The sequence below is a fragment of the Acomys minous genome, assembly GCF_964271855.1.
Source record: "Acomys minous genome assembly, chromosome: 2".
Taxonomy (NCBI): Eukaryota; Metazoa; Chordata; class Mammalia; order Rodentia; family Muridae; genus Acomys; species Acomys minous.
In genome coordinates, this window is record NC_140484.1 from 72,691,123 (window position 1) to 72,710,337 (window position 19,215).

The 19,215-nt window shown below is 46.9% G+C and overlaps 1 protein-coding gene across 2 annotated transcripts; it reads left to right on the forward strand.

Moving 5' to 3' along the window:
- The first annotated feature begins 5,354 nt into the window (after positions 1–5,354).
- NFATC2IP (nuclear factor of activated T cells 2 interacting protein) lies at positions 5,355–18,937 on the forward strand. Of its 2 annotated transcripts, none has more exons than XM_084755848.1 (8): positions 5,355–5,821; positions 6,596–6,668; positions 9,887–10,007; positions 10,509–10,589; positions 10,679–10,865; positions 12,673–12,817; positions 12,952–13,061; positions 16,730–18,937. In XM_084755848.1, the coding sequence occupies exons 1-8, from the start codon at positions 5,672–5,674 to the stop codon at positions 16,886–16,888; spliced, it is 1,026 nt and encodes a 341-aa protein (XP_084611974.1). In that variant the 5' UTR covers positions 5,355–5,671; the 3' UTR covers positions 16,889–18,937. The 2 variants fall into 2 exon arrangements, with proteins under 2 accessions (XP_084611974.1, XP_084611973.1); XM_084755847.1 differs by having other exon boundaries at positions 5,356–6,046.
- Positions 18,938–19,215: the final 278 nt, after the last annotated feature.

Here is a 19,215-nt window from a genome sequence, read left to right on the forward strand (position 1 = left end):
GTTTTGGAATATGCTGTCTTTGTTTTTGTTCTTCAGACCTACTGTCATATCGAGAACTTTTCAAATGTAACTGTGTTGCTAGGAGACGCCTTAACTTGAGACTGCAGCCAAGGGTCACTCAGGCGGTTTGACCACCAAGTTCAGTCCCACTTGTTAATAAAAACATGACTAAGAATTAATCAGAGTTTATATTATGACTTACAAATAAAGTGTTTAAGAAAGCTCCAGATAGTGATGCTCAGCTAAAAAGAAGAGCCAAGAAAAAAACTGTCTTGACTCACAGATGTTTGGCATAATGAGAGAACATTGACCTTTGATAAAGAGGGCACATGTACTGATACCAAGCTAATGACTTAAGAACTGCAGTTCAGGATTGATGACAATATTGTTACTCTGCATTCTGTATTTTAAATTATATGAAAAAAAAAAACCCTTCCCATTTCAAAAATGTATAAAAACCTAGCTTGCTTGTCTGCAAAATATACTCAGATTCAAATAGTACCTCTGGGTTTGTCTCAGTTTGTCACTTGCCTATCTCTGCCCACCGGCACTTCGAGAACTCTCAGTCCCAAGGACCTATACCCAACTGAGACCGGTCCACGACAATTTTGTATATAGTTCACAAAATAAAGGTACCTCATTGAGCTAGCAGGATTTTACCTCAGCTTTTTGTTTGTTTGTTTGTTTTAGTTTTTCTGTGTAGCCTTGGCTGTCCTGTACTCTCTTTGTAGACCAGGCTGGCCTTGAACTCACAACGATCCGCCTGCCTCTGCTTCCCCAGTGCTGGGATTAAAGGTGTGCGCCACCACGTCTGGCTGATTTTACCTCAGTTTATGCCTCCTGTGTCTTTATTAGTATAAATATTTACTTGGTTGACATTTCTGGTTGCCCTCCCTCCCCAACATGATGCAGTAAATTCCATTCTCTCTCTCTCTCTCTCTCTCTCTCTCTCTCTCTCTCTCTCTCTCTCTCTCTAACTCTTCCTCCTCTGAGGAAAGCCTCCACATTCCTGGCATTCTGAGAACTGCCCCAACTCCCTCACTTGGAGCAGCCACCTTCCCAAGCTGCCCCCAGATGACTATACCTGGGTGTTGGTGCTATTTTTTATTATCAATTTAAATAGCGTTCCTTAGACCTCTATGTCTCTTTCTTTTCCACTCCTTATTTCTCCTAATCCCTTCCAGCCCCCAACAGTAGGTAGGAGAGAAAAGAGGTTAGTGGGGAGAGAGGGAGGACTTATCTTTGGCTACTTCTGGGTGGTTAGGGTAGTGGGTTCTTTTTTTTTTTTTTTGGTTTTCCAAGACAGTGTTTCTCTGTGTAGCCTTGACTTGCCTGTTCTGGACTCACTTTGTAGTCCAGGCTGGCCTCGAACTCACAGCGATCCACCTGCCTCTGCCTCCCAAGTGCTGGGATTAAAGATGTGCGCCACCATGCCCGACTGGGTGGTGGGGTTCTTTGGGACAATACCAATCGCAGTTGTCAGGATATACAGCAAACAAACAGCAAACAGCAACAGCCTTCTTCCTCCAACAGTCTGTTCAAAGTGTCCTTCTCTCCCCGGGCTCCCACCGATATTTATATCCTCCCCGAGTCCTCAGAATTCCACTAACTGCAGCTGGCAAAGGCCACGCCCTCCGTCAGCTTCTTGAGGCAATTATCAGCTGTGGACAAACTAAAAGCAGCTCCATATCTCACACCTGCGATTAAAATAAAAACCTGTTTCTATAACAAAAATAAGGGTGGGTTTTTTTTTTGTTTTTTGTTTCCCTCTTGTGTAGCCTTGGCTGTCCTAGACTCGCTTTGTAGACCAGACTGGCCTCGAACTCACAGCAATCTGCCTGCCTCTGTCTCCCAAGTGCGAGAATTAAAGGCATGTGCCACTACAACTAGCTCCTTAAATGACTTTTTAAAGAAACCAAAACTTCCACCACAGCTGGGCACAAGTCCAGCATGTGGCAGACATTTCATTTTCCTTCACCTATAATCCTTAAGAACCCTGCCCACCATAGTCTGGGTGCTACTTCCTCTGGCCTCATGTCCTAAGGCTGCTGATCTTGCCCAGAAGCCCCAGGTCTGAGATATACGTGCCCTTTTAATACTTCTAATCTTGCTTGGATTGGCTTATTTTGTTGGAAGAGGTAACCTATCAAACATTAGGGTTTTTTGTTTGTTTGTTTGTTTGTTTTTTGTTTTGGTTTTTCGAGACAGGGTCTCCCTGTGTAGCCTTGGCTGTCCTGGACTCACTTTGTAGACCAGGCTGGCCTCAAACTCACAGCGATCCACCTGCCTCTGCCTCCCGAGTGCTGGGATTAAAGGCGTGCGCCACCACCGCCTGGCTTTCTCTTAACTTATTTCTTAATCTAGCTATCACACAAGTAATTGAGACTCTTTTATATTTGTTTAAAATTAAGCTTCACAACACAATCTTGAGCAGTTTATGTCTATTCTTAACCCTCTGTGTTATTTTGTCTGACACCCAGCAAACATCCTCCCAGCGGGTACTTGCACTTTGTAGCTTTGCTCAGCTCCTTTCTCCTGATCTTTCCTGCACTTCTATCTCTTTGGCTGAATACCCTGGCTCGATCCCTTACTTCCTCCTCTAATTCCTCCTCAGCTACCTGGCAGGAAGTCCAGCCTTATTCTCTCCCCTGCTCAGCGATTGGTTGTAAGCTGCTTTATTGGCATTCCAGAGAACAATTGGAGAACAGTATTTACCCAACATTGAGACAGAAATCAGAATTTAAACTACACAATACCTTTACGCCTACAAACAATTGTTTCATATGGTATACACTGACCTTTTGTGAAGCAGATAGTAAATTCTTGGTCTATTCAAAATAGAGTAAGCCGGGCGTGGTGGCGCACGCCTTTAATCCCAGCACTCGGGAGGCAGAGGCAGGTGGATCACTGTGAGTTCGAGGCCAGCCTGGTCTACAAAGCGAGTCCAGGACAGCCAAGGCTACACAGAGAAACCCTGTCTCAAAAAAAAAAAAAAAAAAAAAAAGTAATCCCTCAAGACTGGAAAGATATGACAAAAGCAATATTAAAAGCTGGTCCTCAGTTACAGTGGCAATTATGATGGAAAAAAGCTAAGGACATAAAAAACAGAGAAATAAAACAATATTTCCCAAGATCAATTGCTAGATAAAAGTCATTACGTTGAGGTAAAATGCAGATTGAATATGATTATGTCACCTTGGCACTATGTCAAACAGCAACTTTAAGTGCTTGGGACAAGGTTGGAGAAACAGAAAAAGGTCTGAGTCATTTACTAAAATCATACAAATTCCAAAGGAAGCATTCATTGATTTTTATTTTTTTAAAAAGATTGACTTCAGCTATAAATAAAAGAATATCAGATATTGCAATTAACTTACCAGTATGGCCTAGGGTGCCAATACTCACACAGTGAGATTATAGTGTATTTTAAAGCTGCAACCACTACTCTGGGCAGAATCTAAACTACTCTAATCCTATGGCCTCAAAACCTATATATATACCAATAATTTGCCAATCTGATGACTCCTGGGGCGGCTTCTTTCCCAACAGTCAACTGTCTTGCTATCTGCTCTTCCAACCTCCTCTCGGAAGCTCCGCCTTCCACGTCCTTCTGCTCAGCTGATTGGTCAAACAGCGCTTTATTGACAACTGCTACATCCACTCAAGGCATTCCTCCACAATCAGACTCAGAAGCTAGGCAGGTAGTAATTGACTCTTTGGCTTTTGAAAATGCTAATTATGGCCAGCCTGGTCTACCAAGAGAGTCCAGGACAGCGAAGACTACACAGAAAAACCCCCGTCTAAAAAACAAACAAACAAACAAACAAAAAGAAAAGAAGAAAATGTTAATTCTGCATGCAAAAAGGTGATTAGGTCTCTAAAGGCAAGGATATCACCGCCAATAGATGAATGGGTTAGAAATACAGTGGGTATTTGGATCTCATACGTATGATGCAACTTTAATAGGAGAAGGAATCCCTAAAAGCTTTAAGAAAAAAATCAACCTGTCAAATATTTTGACTATGGCAAGCACGGTCATTTTGAAAGGAATTGTAAGCAGAGCCAAGCTAATTCCAAAAGAAGGCCTAAACCTTCTGGAATATGCAGACGGGGTAGCAAAAGCCGGCCTTAGACTAATGAATACGGTCAACAAGGGGCAAACAAGGTAAACCCTTGTGAGGAAACGCCCTAGGGGCCCTTTTGTACTTTTATTTTGTCTTGAATTGGTTTATTTAAAAGCTTATGTGGATATTGTGCTTGCTTCAGGCATGCCCTGAAGAGATGCAGCTTGGGTGTGCCTCTAAAAAGCCTTCATAAACTTAGATCATTTAAACACTTATAGTGTAAGGGTCTGAAAACCGCTGAAGGAAGACCCCAGACTCAAATAGTATGTAAAAATAGTATGCAGGGGTTTACTATCCGTATGACCCCCGCGGGGGAGCTCACAGCCTCTGTTAAAGGCTTCTAGGGGAATCCTATCTGTGGCTGTGGGACTGGTGCCTGCGGAGGCTACGTGATTCTAGCCATGGCCCTTTAGCTGTGGCCAGCCCTCTCAATAGTATTGACCAGCGGATAAGCAGTAGACCAGCAGTAGGAACTCCTCTCCGAATTTCGAAGTTGTTGGTATCTTTTCCCAAACCAGCCAAGCATGGACAGCGCGTTGTGCTGGAGAGGAGCCGCTGGCCACAGTTCCCAGTCAGCCTGCAGTCGTCAACCCCGTGCTCTGTCCACACTGTGTACATCTGTAGGCTAGGTATAGCAAATGCAAGGCTTTTTTTCAAGAGTAATCTCGCTGTAAACCGCAGAACATCTGTATTTCAAAGGACAGAAAGGAGAAGTGCCCAAAGCTTCTTCTCTTCCCAACAGGGAGAAACAAGCACCTTATTTTAGTTTGTGTTTGTTCTAAAAGGTGTTTGTTTGTTTGCTTCTTTCTTTCTTTCTTGTTTTTTGTTTTGTTCTTTCGAGACAAAATTTCTCTGTGTAGCCTTGGCTAACCTGGACTCATTTTGTAGACGAGGCTGGCCTTGAACTCACAGCGATCCACCTGCCTCTGCCTCCCGAGTGCTGGGATTAAAGCCCACCACCGCCCGGCTCTAAAAGGTGTTTCTAAGTTGCGCTGTGCTATGGTGTATGATGTGTTGCTATTGTGTTTGTAGAGGATGTCCGAGGTGACATGTATGAAAGTGTTCAGTGTTGAACGGAACTCCTGTCACAATGAGGTTGAGGAGACAAAGGAGTGACATAGGCCTCAGCTTCTAATAGTCGGCCTACTCGATACTTCCGAGTACGAGGACTACAATTCCCAGAATTCCACCAACCTGGAAGACTGATTCTGAAGACTAATTCTTCTCCCAATCCGGAAGACTAATTCTTCCAATGGGCGGTTCCTGGGGAAGGTTGGATTAGAAGGAAGTTTAGCCAATGGGTGAACTGTATAGAATCGAAACCTTTTTTGATTGCACCAAAGGCATTGGAATCTTTGGCGCCTTTGTTTTAGTGGAGGGTGCGTGATAGACGGATACATTAACCAATGAAAAAGTGGGTAGGCGGAGCCAGGGGTTGTGGGCGGGAAGAGGTTCTGACTGGCAGGCTGTTCGTCCAATGAAACGTAGAGTCCCTTAGGGGCCTGGCGACGCTGTCGAGGCCGGTGTGTGTGGAAGCTGTGTGAGAGATGGCGGAACCCGGGAGGAAGCGGGGTCCGAGGTCCCGCGGTGGCGGCGCCGGCCGAGGCTCTCGGGGAGCCCGCGTCGCCCGTGGCCGGCGTCCTCGTGCCCCGCAGTCTCCGTCTCGGCTCATTCCAGACACAGTGCTAGTGGACTTGGTCAGTGACAGCGACGAGGAGGTCCTGGAAATCGTCGCGGACCCGGTAGAGGTGCCGGCCGCCCGCCCCCCTGCTCCGGCCGCCTCCGGGCAGGACAACGACAGTGACAGTGAAGGGGCGGGCGAGGGGCCTGCAGGAGCCCCGCGTACTTTGGTCCGACGGCGGCGGCGGCGGCTGCTGCTGGATCCCGGCGAGGCGCCGGTGGTTCCTGTGTACTCCGGGAAGGTGCCGCCAGGTTCCCAAGGAGGGTTGTTGAGGGAGTGTTAAGCCCGGCGTTGTGTGTGTGTGTGTGTGTGTGATGGATACCTGGAGATTGGGGATACGTGGGGCTTCGGGAATGTTGGAAGTATAGAGTTATCCAGGTTTGTAGTCTTCAGGCAGAGGGAGGCTGAGGGACTGGGTACCAGAGAGGATCTGGGGCATCCAAGCTGGATGTTGGCTATTAGGGGGTGGGATGGAGGCATCTATGGGGATTCAGAAAGGACTGGGGGTTTCCGGGAACCAAGGGTCCTTAGGTATTCTGGTGAGCTAGGTGGCCGGGGCTAGCAAAGTGGTTAAGAAAGGGTAACTAAGCCTGCATCCTCAGAGAGCCTTAGTGAACAGTGTGGGAGGAGGGTACTGCATCTTTGTGGATCATGAGGAAGCCAAATGCCCTTCAGAGGTTGGAGTCCTTAGAGAAGACGATAGCTAGATATGAGAGGAGAAGTCGTTCCAGGCTTGAGTAGAGTTGGCAGGGTGTGGGACCCACCTTCTCTCCCCGTTTTGTCTTTGTAGGTACAGAGCAGCCTCAACCTCATTCCAGATAACTCATCCCTCTTGAAACTTTGCCCCTCAGAGCCTGAAGACGGTAAGGGAGGGCTTTCCCAGGCTTCCTAGAGTTTACATCTCTGCAGTCAGTGTTGTTTTCTCTCTCTGTGCTTCAGTGGAATCTAGGGTCTGGAGAGTGGTGCTTGGGTACTGTCCCATTGACATATGTCCCCGATACTAACTGGGATTGGGGAAAGGGACTCTTGCGTCTGACCGAGGGAAAAGTTCTGGTCCAGAAAGGAGCTGGCTCATTAATCAGAAGGCACTTAGTAGCCATGTGCACCTCTTCCCCCTTCATACCCTAACAGGCACAGGGATAGGTTGGTGTGCAGATCTTGAGGTTCCTCCCCTCCCCATTCTGATTGTGTTATCATAATGGAGGCGCAGGGAATGCTGAGACCCTGTGTTCTAGTAACTCCCTGCTCCTACAGTGTTCTGTTCCCTGGGAACACGGGGGTCAGAAGACGCTTCTTTGAATGTTATCAGGGCTGCTCACTCTTTATTCTTCCCTACTGATAGGATTTTTTGCAAACCCTTTGTAAAGGCTGGTGATTAAAAAGTCAAGGCCAATAGGGGAGTAATCAGTCTGCATAGACCTGAGACCAAGACTTCTTCCTGTTAAGTGAGGGAGTGTAAAAGGCTGAGCACAAACAAGCTCAGGAGTCATGTGTTTGAATCCTTTATGACTGTGATCATGGGCAAGTTTTCCTCATCAGGAACATATGAATAGTAGTGGACCTATTAAAGGATTTTTGGTGAGAATTAAAGGGGTTATATATATTTTATTTTCCATGTACATGGTTTAGGACAGCACCTGTAACATAAAAGTGCAATATAAAAGATACCCATGTCCAGTAGTACAGAGTGTTTCTGGGAGGTTTTTAAGAGTATAGAATTGGAGTTGGGGAGATGGCCCAATGGGTAAAAGCACTTGCCATGTAAGCCTGATGACCTGACACCCACAGAAAGCCAGATGGGACGGTGCACATCTGCCACTCACGTTGGGTACAGGAGGAGACTCTGCTGGAAGCTCATGCACCCAGTGAGATCCTGACTCAGAAGCAAGGTAGAAGGAGAGAAAGTTGTCCTCTGACCCCAACAAATGTGTGGTAGCATAAACTATGCCCTCCCTCCAGTAAATGAATCTTTTTTTTTTTTTTTTTTTTTGAGACAAGGTCTCTGTGTAGCCTTGGCTGTCCTGGACTAACTTTGTAGACCAGGCTGGCCAGTAAATGAATCTTAAAGGGGGAAAAAAGGCAGGATCTCAGTCCTACAGCAGCTGCCATATTTAGTTAGGACAATTTTTTAAAAAAGATTTATTTATTATTATGTGTGCAGTACTCTGCCTGCGAGTACACCTGCAGGCCAGAAGAGGGCATCATATAACATTATGGATAGCTGTGAGGCACCATGTGGTTGCTGGGAATTGAACTCAGGACCTCTGGAGGAAGTCAGTGCTCTTAACCTCTGAGCCGTCTCTCCAGCTGCAGGACAGTGTTTCTTTTCTTTGTTTTTTTTTTTTTAATTATTTATTTATTATTATGTATACAGAGCTCTGCCTGCATGTACACTTGCAGGCCAGAAGAGTATCAGATCACATCATAGATGGTTGTGAGCCACCATGTGGTTGCTGGGAATTGAACTCATGACCTCTGGAAGAGCAGTCAGTGCTCTTAACTGCTGAGCCATCTCTCCAGCCCCTTCTTTTTTTTTTTTTTTTTTTTTGGTTTTCTGAGACAGGGTTTCTCTGTGTAGGCTTGGCCATCCTGGACTCACTTTGTAGACCAGGCTGGCCTCGAACTCACAGCGATCCGCCTGCCTCTGCCTCCCGAGTGCTGGGATTAAAGGCGTGCGCCACCACGTCGGCTAGGACAATGTTTCTTAACCTCAGTGTCACTGATGAGTTAGACTGGAAGATTTTCTGTTGTAGGGGACATTGCATATAGAGAGGGTTCATGCCCCAGGTTGGGCACCACTTGTAGGCTTTGTTTCTTAACAATTAAACTTTATTATACAACCCAACTAGCTTACACAAGAGGGAAAAAAGGTTAAAGGGAAACAAGAGTGAAACTTCCGGTATCCATTCAATGGGACGGGTCCCTTGGTGTCTCTGGCCTGCGTGCTGGTCCAGCCTGTTCGCTGATCCACGTGTGCTCAAGCCTGGTCTCAACCTGCTGTTATCTCTCCTCTCTGCCTGCCTCACATGTGAAGGGCGGTCTCCTTCTCCCATTGAGGGTCGATTAGAAAAACAATAGTCCAGGTGGTGTCCCCAGGTCCGCTTCCTGAATTCTAGGCCCAGGATATTTCAAGGTATCCATGGTGTGTTCAAAGGTAAAGCCGGCCAAGACTGCTTTCACCTGTGACAAAGCTTACAGTCTTTCCCACATAGAAGTTTTAGGATCCTAACTGCTAATGGTTAGATGTCAGTAGCAATCTCTAAGCCCCTTCTTCTCTGTGTTGTTTTGTTTTATTTTGTTCTTTTGGTTTTTCAAAACAAAGTCTCTCTGTAGCATTGGCTGTCCTGGACTTGCTTTGTAAACCAGGCTGACCTCAAACTCACAGTGATCCGCCTGCCTCTGTCTCCCAAGTGCTGGGATTAAAGGCATGTGCCGCCACACCCTGCTCAAATACGCTTCTAATATTGAAAAGTGCTATATAGGGATTGGGGGTGTTGACTCAGTAAAGTGCTTACTAAGCAAGCCGAAGGACCTGCATTTGAGCCCCAAAACCCAGGTAGAAAAAAGCTGAACATGGTGGCACCTGCTGAAGGCCCCAGCACTGGGGAGCTGGAGACAGGCAGATCCCTGGGGCCTGCTGACCAGCTGGGGCCAGTGAAAGACTATCTCAAAGACTAAGACGCATGGTGCCTGAGGAATGACACTTGAGGTTGACCTCTGGTCTACACATGTGCACATACACACTCAGACATGCACTTATACATGTGCACACATACATTCACACTGCTATGTGGGCCTCCTATCTTTTTCTTTTAGCATGCTGCCCTGCCCTCCTCTTTGGTCTGTGGAGATTGAACTCAAGGGCCTTTGGATGCTAGGCATGTGCTCTGTCACTGAACTACCCCCTACCTCTTGCCTACCTATTTTCAGAACAAAAACCCCACGCTCTCTGGTCCATGCGGGCCCCAATTCCTGACGTCTGGCTCAGCCTCCCCAGTACTGAGTTTTGCACATGCCACCACACCAGGCCTCCTCAGCCATCTCTTAAGCCAGCTCTTTCCTCTCTCTCCTCTGCCCCTAGAGGCAGACATGACGGATTCTGGCAGTCCTTCCCCTGAGGACGCCCTGCTTCGAAGTTCTCCCTGGAAGAAGAAGCTGAGGAATAAGCATGAGAAAGAAGAGAAGAAAATGGAGACGTTTGCGTGAGTGAGGCTGGGGCAGTCAGGCCCTGGGAGCAGGAAGGGCATTGGAAGGGTAAGCCGAGGAAGCAGGACTTTTGGGTGGCTCCCAAAAGGCTAAGGAGAAGGGATGGAAGGTGAGGCTCCAGTGTAGAGGGGGATGGCTCATCCTGGAGGGTGACACAGGACCTTCTAGACCGTCCTTAGGCATGGTGGTGAAAATGTGGGGTGTGGCTCAGGTTCCACCTGCTGTCCCTGTCCACACTGCTTCTGCTTTCTCATCTGTAAAACAAGGCTGATCACGCAGCGTGGCAATCAGTGAGTAGCTGAATAGCCAGTGCCTGGTGTCTGCTGGATAACTGACATTTCCCTGGAAAATGACAATCCTAAAGTGAGGTGTTTCCATTGCCGGAAGATTTCCTCTTGGTCCTCCACTCAGGTTCCTGGAGGTCCCCAGCCCACGAAGGGAAGCGTGGGCTGGAATCTCTCCTTTGCTGCCATCCTGCCCTTCTCTGCTTTCTGTAGGGACCAGGCCATTTCTCCTTCGTCCCGACCTTCTTCGAGGAACAAAAACAGAAAGCACACCGAGGCGCTTCAGAAGCTAAGGTGCGGGGGCCGGGGGCTTCGGCTGCGCTGCAGCAGGGCATTGGAGAGGGCTTCAGCCTCAACTGTGCCAATGTCCTGTCCCCTCCCAGGGAAGTGAACAAGCGCCTCCAGGCCCTCCGCTCCTGCCTGAGCCCCAAGCAGCACCATACTCCAGCCCTTCAGAACGTAGATGACGAGGTGGTCGTAGTGGAGGGGCCTGTCTTGCCACAGAGTCATCGACTCTTTACACTCAAGGTCCGGTGCCGGGCTGACCTAGTCAGATTGCCTGTCAGCACGGTGAGTGCTTGGGACCAGCACGGGCTGGATCAGTGTCTTCCCTTGGAGACACGGGCACCGAAATGTAGTATGCTAACAGGAAGGGCCCATCTTCTTTTCCATCCTGCTCTCTGGGGCTACTCCTACTTTTTCATCTCTCCGTCCCTTAGACCCATTGTTCTCTTTGTGCATAGCTTTCCTCATTTTTATCTCTTTTTGGCCAACTTTATCCAAGGCTACTTAGTATACCATCTTCAGGCCAGGTGTGATGTTGGCACATACCTGTAGTCTCAGCACTTGGGAGGGGAGGCGTGAAAATCTAGAATTTGAAATCAGCATTGACTACATAGCTATACCCTGTTTGAAAAACAAACACACAGAAATACATGGTATTTTTATGAGGCATTTAAAAAAAAAGATTTATTTTTTAATTATATCTAGGGGTTGTATACACTTTTAATCCCAGCACAAAGGCAGGTGGATTTCTGTGAGTTTGAGGCCAGCCTGGTCTACAGAGCTAGTTCCAGGACAGCCAGGGCTACACAAAGAAACCTTGTCTTGAAAAACAACCTTTCCCCACAAATTATATCTAGGTCTGTGTCTACGTTTGGATATGTGCACATGAGTGCAGGTACCTGTGGATGGAGGCATTGAGTTCCCAGGTGCTAGAGCTACAGTCGGGTGTGAGCTGCCTGATACAGTGCTGCTAGCCAAAACCAGGACTCTGGGAGAACAAGCAGCAAGTGCTCTCAGCTGCTGAGCCGTCTCTCCAGTACCTGAAGCCTTTTAAAGGAATTCTTCTCTAGGCTGAGTCTTCTGTCTCTCTCCTTCAGGGCCCTGTGCTTCCCTCTTATGCTCTTCCTGCCTCGGACATAGCAGATAGCACACAATGCTCCTGAGCTCCCCAGCTTCCTGGCAAAGGCTGGTATCTATGTAGGATGGTCAGTTCAAGAGGGCTGGCAGAAATGAGCCCTCATGAACACGGACCTGGCATGGGCAAGCAGCTAAGCCCAAGATGGCAAACTGGTGGCTTGTGGCCTTATCAGTGTTGCTCTTTTGCTCTGTAGGGTGCTTCGAACATAGAGAGTGGTTGGAGTTGTGCTTCGGTGACAGAGAACTTGTCATGGTGTATGTGAGTTCCATCTCTGACACTGAAGAAAAGAATGAGTTTACCTAACTTTGTAATGGGAGATTTCCTCAAAGGCCCAGATTTCTGATTTTAAGGAAGGAAAAAAAAAAAATGGTAGCAGTGTCTGGGGTATATTTGGGGCCTTACCCTCTTTTCCCTTTTTTACCTCCTAGTCCACAAATCCATGTCTGCGTTTATCTATTTGATTATTTGTGTGTTTGTGTGTTGTCCTTATGGGTATGTTCCTGTGGATGTGTGTCTGAGTGCAGGTGTGAGTATGTGCATGCATATGCTTGTGGAGGCCAAAGGATAATGTCTGGGGTCTTCCTCACTTGCCTCTTCCTAACTCTGGAGCTCACTGCTGCAGCTCTTATCTTCACCTCCTCAGCGTGGCCGTCGCATGGGCTACCTGTCACTCCTAGCTTTTCATGGAGCGCTGGAGATCCAAAATCAGGTCCTTTTGCTTGCATGCCAGGCACTTTGCTAAGTGAACCATCTCCTTAGCCCCAGCAGTTTAATTTATCTGTGCTACTTGCCAGGTACATGTGGGGAATTTTCACAGCGGAATTGTTCAGCCAGTAGCTCAGGCCAGGAGCTTTTGTTTGGGGTGGGGACTCAGGGTAGGGTGAGGACTCTCAAGGCTGGGGACTCAGGGTAGGGTGAGGACTCTCAAGGCTGGGGGATCCCTTTGTCTTCTAGTCGGAGCCCCTTCAGAATGTGGTGGACCACATGGCCAATCATCTTGGGGTATCCCCAAGCAGGATTCTTCTGCTCTATGGAGAGACAGAACTGTCTCCTACTGCCACCCCTAGGACCCTAAAGCTTGGAGTGGCTGACATCATTGGTGAGTGGAGGGCAAGGAAGAGAAGCCTTGAGGAAGCTTTGCCGGGGGTGGTGGGGCTGTGGGGAGAGTTCTAGAGGCAGGTTCTGTTTCCAGTACTCTCATTTCAGCCTGGTCTCTCAATCCTCTTCTCACAGATTGTGTGGTGCTAGCAAGTTCTTCAGAGGCCACAGAGACACCCCAGCAGCTCCAGCTCCGGGTGCAGGGGAAGGACAGACACCAGATGTTGGAGATCTCACTCTCTCCTGTGAGTAGAAGTGCTGTCCATGCCCCGCCCCTTTCCTTCCCAGTCTCCTGTCAGTTGGTCAGTTGGCAGGGCATAGACGCCTCCCAACTCATGCTGCAAATTATCCCGTGTCTGGGTGCCTACCCAGCCTACGTCATGGTGAGAAAGAACATTGTTCAAGTTCTATATTAGTTACTCTGCTGTTGCTGATACAACACCATGACCAAGGCTTTTATATATGAGAATAAGATAATGATGGATACAAGGCACCAGATACTGTGTTATATGAGGTTTATTAAATGAGCATGGGGAGAGAAGGAAAGGGGCAGGGTACCCCAGAGAGACAGAGACAGGAAGAGTAAGAAGAGAGAGAGGAGAGTAAGGGAGTAGAGAGAGACCACCAGGAGGGTCTGTTCTTTCTATGGCCCTGGGCAGGGCCACGCCCCTGTGGCAGGTAGGCAGACTGAAGCAGAATCCTAATAAAGGCAACTTACAGAAGAGGGCTGGTTTTTGTTTTTTGTTTTTGGGTGGTTTTTGTTTGTTTGTTTGTTTTTTGCTATAGTTCCAGAGGTTAGAGTCCATGGTGACTGAGTGGAAGCAGCCTGTGAGGCTGCTGGGATAGTTACTGAGAGCTGCCCTTGCTAACCAGAGCAGGAAACACCTAAAGGACAGGAAGGTTTTTTGGTTTTTTTTGTTTTTTTGTTTTTTTGTTTTGTTTTTTTGAGACAAGGTCTCTCTGTGTAGCCTTGGCTGTCCTGGCCTTGCTTTGTAGACCAGGCTGGCCTTGAACTCATAGGGATCCACCTGCCTCTGCCTCCTGAGTGCTGGGATTAAAGGTATGTGCCACCACACCTGGCAGGACAGGAAGTGTTTTTTTTTTGTTTTTTTGTTTTTTTAGGACAGGAAGTTTTTAAACTCCCAAAACCCTGTTTCCCCCAACAAGGCCACCCCTCCTTAGCTTCCCCAAACAGTGCTACCAACTGGGGATCAAGTATTCAAATGCCAGCAGCTATGGGGCGCTCTCACTCACACCACCACGGCCTCCTTCCCATTTCTGCTAGCACCCTGTGTCCCTGTCTTAGTTAGGGTGCCATTGCTGTGAAGAGACACCATGACCGCTTCACTCTTATAAAGGCAAACATCTCCCCGGGGCTGGCGTACAGTTCAGAAGGCTTCAGGCTGTCACCATGTGGTGTGCAGGCAGGTGTGGCGCCAGGGAGATAGCTGAGAGTTGTACATCAGTCAGTAGGCATAGGAGGAGTCTGACTCTGGGTCTGGCTTGGGCCACCTCAGTGACTCACATCCTCCAACAAGGCCATATGTACTCTAACAAAGCCACAGCCCTAACCCTTTCAAATAGTGCCACAGTTATGAAATACAAGGCAGTGTGGGGTAAGTTCCTTTGGCGGGCTGAACCAAGGCGTGCCCCTGAGAAATTAGGCATGCAACAGAGCTGGGGAGCGGACAGGAGGGAGGACCTGGGGAAGGGGAAAAGCAGACAAGTACCTGGTGGTGGCAGTGGCAACAGCTGAGGTGGGGCTGGAGGTCATGATGTAAGCAGCTACTAGGTCCCTGACAACAGGCCAGTGGAATTGCCCGCCATGAGACTATGGGGGCCATTTTCATTCAAACCACCACAGTTCCCTTTCCCATATCCTGACTTCCCATCAACTGGAAAGGACCCTTGTATAGTAACAATGATATACAGTGATGATGACATTTATTTATTTGGTGATGCTGGAGATTTAATTCACGCCTTGTGCATGCTAAGCTGTTACGCTGTCACTGAGCTAGTACCATAGCCCAGAGTTATACTTCTTACTTTTGTTTTAGTTTTAGGGTTTTCTTTGTGTTTGTATATTTGTGTGGGTGCTTGCACCACAGTGCGTGTGTGAGGGTCCGAGGACAGCTGTGGAAGGTGGCTCTCCTTCCACTGTTTGGGTTCTGGAGGTTGAACTAGGCCATTAGGCTTGGTAGCAAACACCTTCACTTTAAAATTTTTTTTCTTGTTTCGTTTTTGTATAATCATAATTCTTACTGCATACATATCATATTGTTAAAGTTCTTCTGATTTACCAGATGTGATTACATTCCTTTAATCCCAGCACTCAGGAGGCTGATCTCTGAGTTTGAGGCCAGCCAAGATATATATATATATATATATATATATATATATATATATATATATATATATATATATATATATATTTATATTTATATATAGTGCATGTGTGTCTATGTGCGCATAGGCCATGGGATATGTATGGAGGTCAGAGGACAAGTGGAGGGCATCAGCTTTCTGTTTCTACAATGTGAATTGGAACTCAGGTCCTCATGCTCCAGGTAGTGCCTTCACCTTCTGAGCTGTATCACTGCCCCGTTGTTCTTGGTTATAACTTAACACTGTCACAGGCGTGCACTGCGCATAGTGCATGTGGGGTTTGGTGCTTGACTTGAGGTACCAGCTAAGTGTCTTGAATATATCACTTCTGAAGAACAAGGAGTGACTCTACCACAACTGGTAGGCTTAGAGCAACAGAAATGGATTCTTAAAGTTCTATAGACTGAAGCTCCACGTTGAATCTTCTTTCTCTCTTTGTAGCTTTGGTGGCAGCCAGAGTTCCTTGCTGTACTCCTGGTGTCTCTGTTTCCTCTTGTGAAGACCTAAGTCATAATAGATTAGCCATGTGAATGAGGTGTGAGCACATCTCACCTTGATTCTGTGTCCTAAGTCCAATAAGGCCACATTCACATGCACAGGACAGGGTGTCTTTGGCGCAGACAGTTCCAACCCATAACACCCTTCTAAGTCACACAGAACAACTTACTTTAGAATCTGTGTTCACAGGCTGGAGAGGTGGCTCAGAGGTTAAGAGCACTGGTTGCTCCTCCAGAGGTCCTGAGTTCAGTTCCCAGCAACCACATCCATCTATCTATCTATCTATCTATCTATCTATCTATCTATCTATCTATCTAACCATCTATAATGAAATCTAGTGCCCTCTTCTGGTCTGCAGGAGTACATGCAGACAGAGCACTGTATACATAATAAATAAATCTTAAAAAAAAAAAAAAAAAAAAGAATCTGTGTTCACTTTTTCCTTCAGAGGGGCTGTTACTGAGGCTCCCACTTTTATTAGCCTGCACCCTGGAGTCTTGTCCTCCATGGCCCCACTCCACAGTTCCTGAGGGACCAGTGGCTAGTCCCTAGAGAGAAGCCTGCCTTCCCCTCCAGGAGTCTCTGTCTCCTGATGTGCCCTTGCCTTCCTTGTCTTATGTTCTTTTCTTGCTTTATTTGTTTTGATTAGTTTATTTTCAGACAGGGTCTCCTTATATACAATAGGGTGGTCTGGGAGTCACTTTGTAGTCCAGGCTAGCCTGAAGTTCACTCTGTCGCCCAGGTTGGCTTGAATCTCACTATGTAGCCCAAGCTTGTCTCAAACTTGGGCTCTTTCTGCTTCCACCCCACAAGTAATGTCATTTCAGGCAGGTGCGGCATATTTGGCTAAAAGTTAACTTTTTTGTTTTGGTGCTGGGGAATGAACTTAGCACATTGGACTTGAAAGCGTGTGTGTGTGTGACCACTGCACTGCGCTCACGGTCACTGTCCTACATTCTCTGCCTGTCCCTGTGGGTTCTCCCAGCCTACCTTTCACAATTTTATATCTGTTGTTTGTGTCTCCATACAGGACTCTCCTCTTAAGGTCCTCATGTCACACTATGAGGAGGCCATGGGACTCTCCGGGCGCAAGCTCTCCTTCTTCTTTGATGGGACAAAACTTTCGGGCAAGGAGCTGCCAGCTGACCTGGGCATGGAGTCTGGAGATCTCATCGAAGTCTGGGGCTGAAGCTTCCTTCCCTGTTCAGATGCAGAGCCAAGACTTGGGGACAATAGCTCCCACTTTTACTGTCATTATTTTTTGCCCCGTGGGGCTAACAAAATGAATTAGAACTTGTTTATTTATTTATTTTTGGTGTTGGGGATTGAATCCTAGACTGTGCACATGCTAAGGATGTATGAAGTTGAGCCAAAACCAAGGCATGACCTTTGGCCTGTCTTGTTGACCATAGACTCAAGCAGTTGACTGTTTGATAGTTGTGTGGCTGTGGCTGTGTATTTGGTAGCTCCTGGGGCACAGAGAAGGGATATTGGTTTCCCTACCATTTCATGTTCACCAGTGCCCTTACTTCATCAAACATCTGTTCTGTGAAACTGCATATATTGAGCGCGTTGAACTAAATGGCCATTGCACTTGGGTGCCCAGGCCTGGGATTTATGCCACAATTGGGAACCAACAATGACTTTAATTCTCATTTGGGGCAGAAGATACAGTTTGAGGTACCTTCCCTGATGGGATCCTTGGTTGTAGGAAAATAAACAAGTGATGGCATATGCTGAAGCAGAGGAGTGGTAGAAAAGTGGGCTCCTTTAAAAGGCTAACGACAGTTGTGTCTTTAGCCAGCGCATCCACTCTTCCAGGGCTCTAGCCACTGTCTGGTGCGCACTTCATGGCATGTACGTCCAGCTACATCTGAACACATGCAGCTGTTGAGGTTGGGCCTGCTCTGGTGTTTGATCCTCCCTCGCTCATGCTCTCCTGTTAGCACCCACTTAGTATATTTGTATCTTTGGATATTTCTGAATGCGTGTAATTTTACTGTATTACAGTGTTGTGCAATAGACCTTCTGTCACCACTCAGTTTGGGTGATGCTCTAGCCATGTTAGCACCTTCTGGATCCGCTGTTGCTCTGCTGTGGTGCTACATAGTGGCATTAGATGATTTTACTCACACATTGCCTTAAGTGGGAGATGCCTGAGTCTCCAGCTCCGTGGAACCATATTCTAGGCCACAGCATATTCCATATATAGGTAGTTCTCTGGCGTACTCGTCCACGGTGGGGCTGTTGTTATACAGGTTTATTTTTCTGGTTTTCCAGAGCTTTTTTCAGAATGTGGACTGGCCTTTCTTGGGGCTTCTCTTTCCTGTCTTTACCAGCTTTTGGTGCTGTTAAACTTTCTGATTGTAGCAGTCCAAGTGTAAAAAGCACCACACATTAATGTCCTTTATCCAGCCACCATCTCTATGCCTGTCACCTTATGGGTCTCCTTGTGAGGCTTCCTTTTGTGTGTTTCTTTTTCTTGAGGAGTTGCCTGTGCTCTGGGTAATGGCAAATACCCTGCAGAACAGCACTTTGTGTCCAAGGGGAATTTTCACTAAACAGACATTCTTAATTTTAATGTAGACAGTTGGCTGTTGTTAGAATGCTTGTTGCTTTGTTTTTATTTATTTATTTTTAAGGGAAAATGAAAAAGACCTTCTAGAGTGGGAGGGCTCCAGTGGGGAATCCTTGGGGTTGAGATCTTTGGACATCTAAGCTAGTTTAAGAAACTTCCCTTTTCTTCTCTTAGCTTTATGGCTTTTGTTCTTTGGCTTTTTTCCTCTGTCACACTGAGATCACTAAGTGAGACTAGAGTTCTGACTGGTCTGCCTTGGTGTGGGTGGACTGTTCTGAACCTTCAACCTGCTCCTCGCTGGTTGCTGCTGGGCTGTGCTGCTTTCTGACTATTGTATGTCATTTATAAACCATCTGAGATGCACCTATGTGTGGGAGAGCAAGTGTTATTTTAATTATAATGAGCCAGTTTTCTAAGCGTTGTCTACTAAAAAAAAAAAAAACCTTTAATCTACTAATATGTAGTCTGTTTTTCACAAAAGTATGTCAACTTCTGAATTTTTTTGTGAGATTGTCACTTTGGATTTTATAATGTTTAAATAATCCATGATATGGTATATCTTCCAGGTTTTTCAGCTCTTGTATGCCCATTATTGAATCTGAAGACACTAATATGTATTCAGTTTCAGCTCAATAAAGGGAGATGCCTTTAATTTAGGAACACTTGAGGAGTTCTGTCTTTGTGGCTCTCATGTGATCCAAAATGAAGTTCTTGTGACAGTGACCCTTAGTTATTCCCAGACACCCATTCTTTCTTGTCCTTGCCTAACAGAAACCATGGCTTTTTTTTTTTTTTTGAGGGAGGAGGTTTTGAGATTGGGTTTCTCTGTGTAGCCTTGGCTGTCCTGGACTTGCTTTGTAGACCAGGCTGGCCTCAAACCCGCAGAGCTCTGCCTGCCTCTGCCTCCTGAGTGCTAGGAAGATACGTGCCAGAACTCT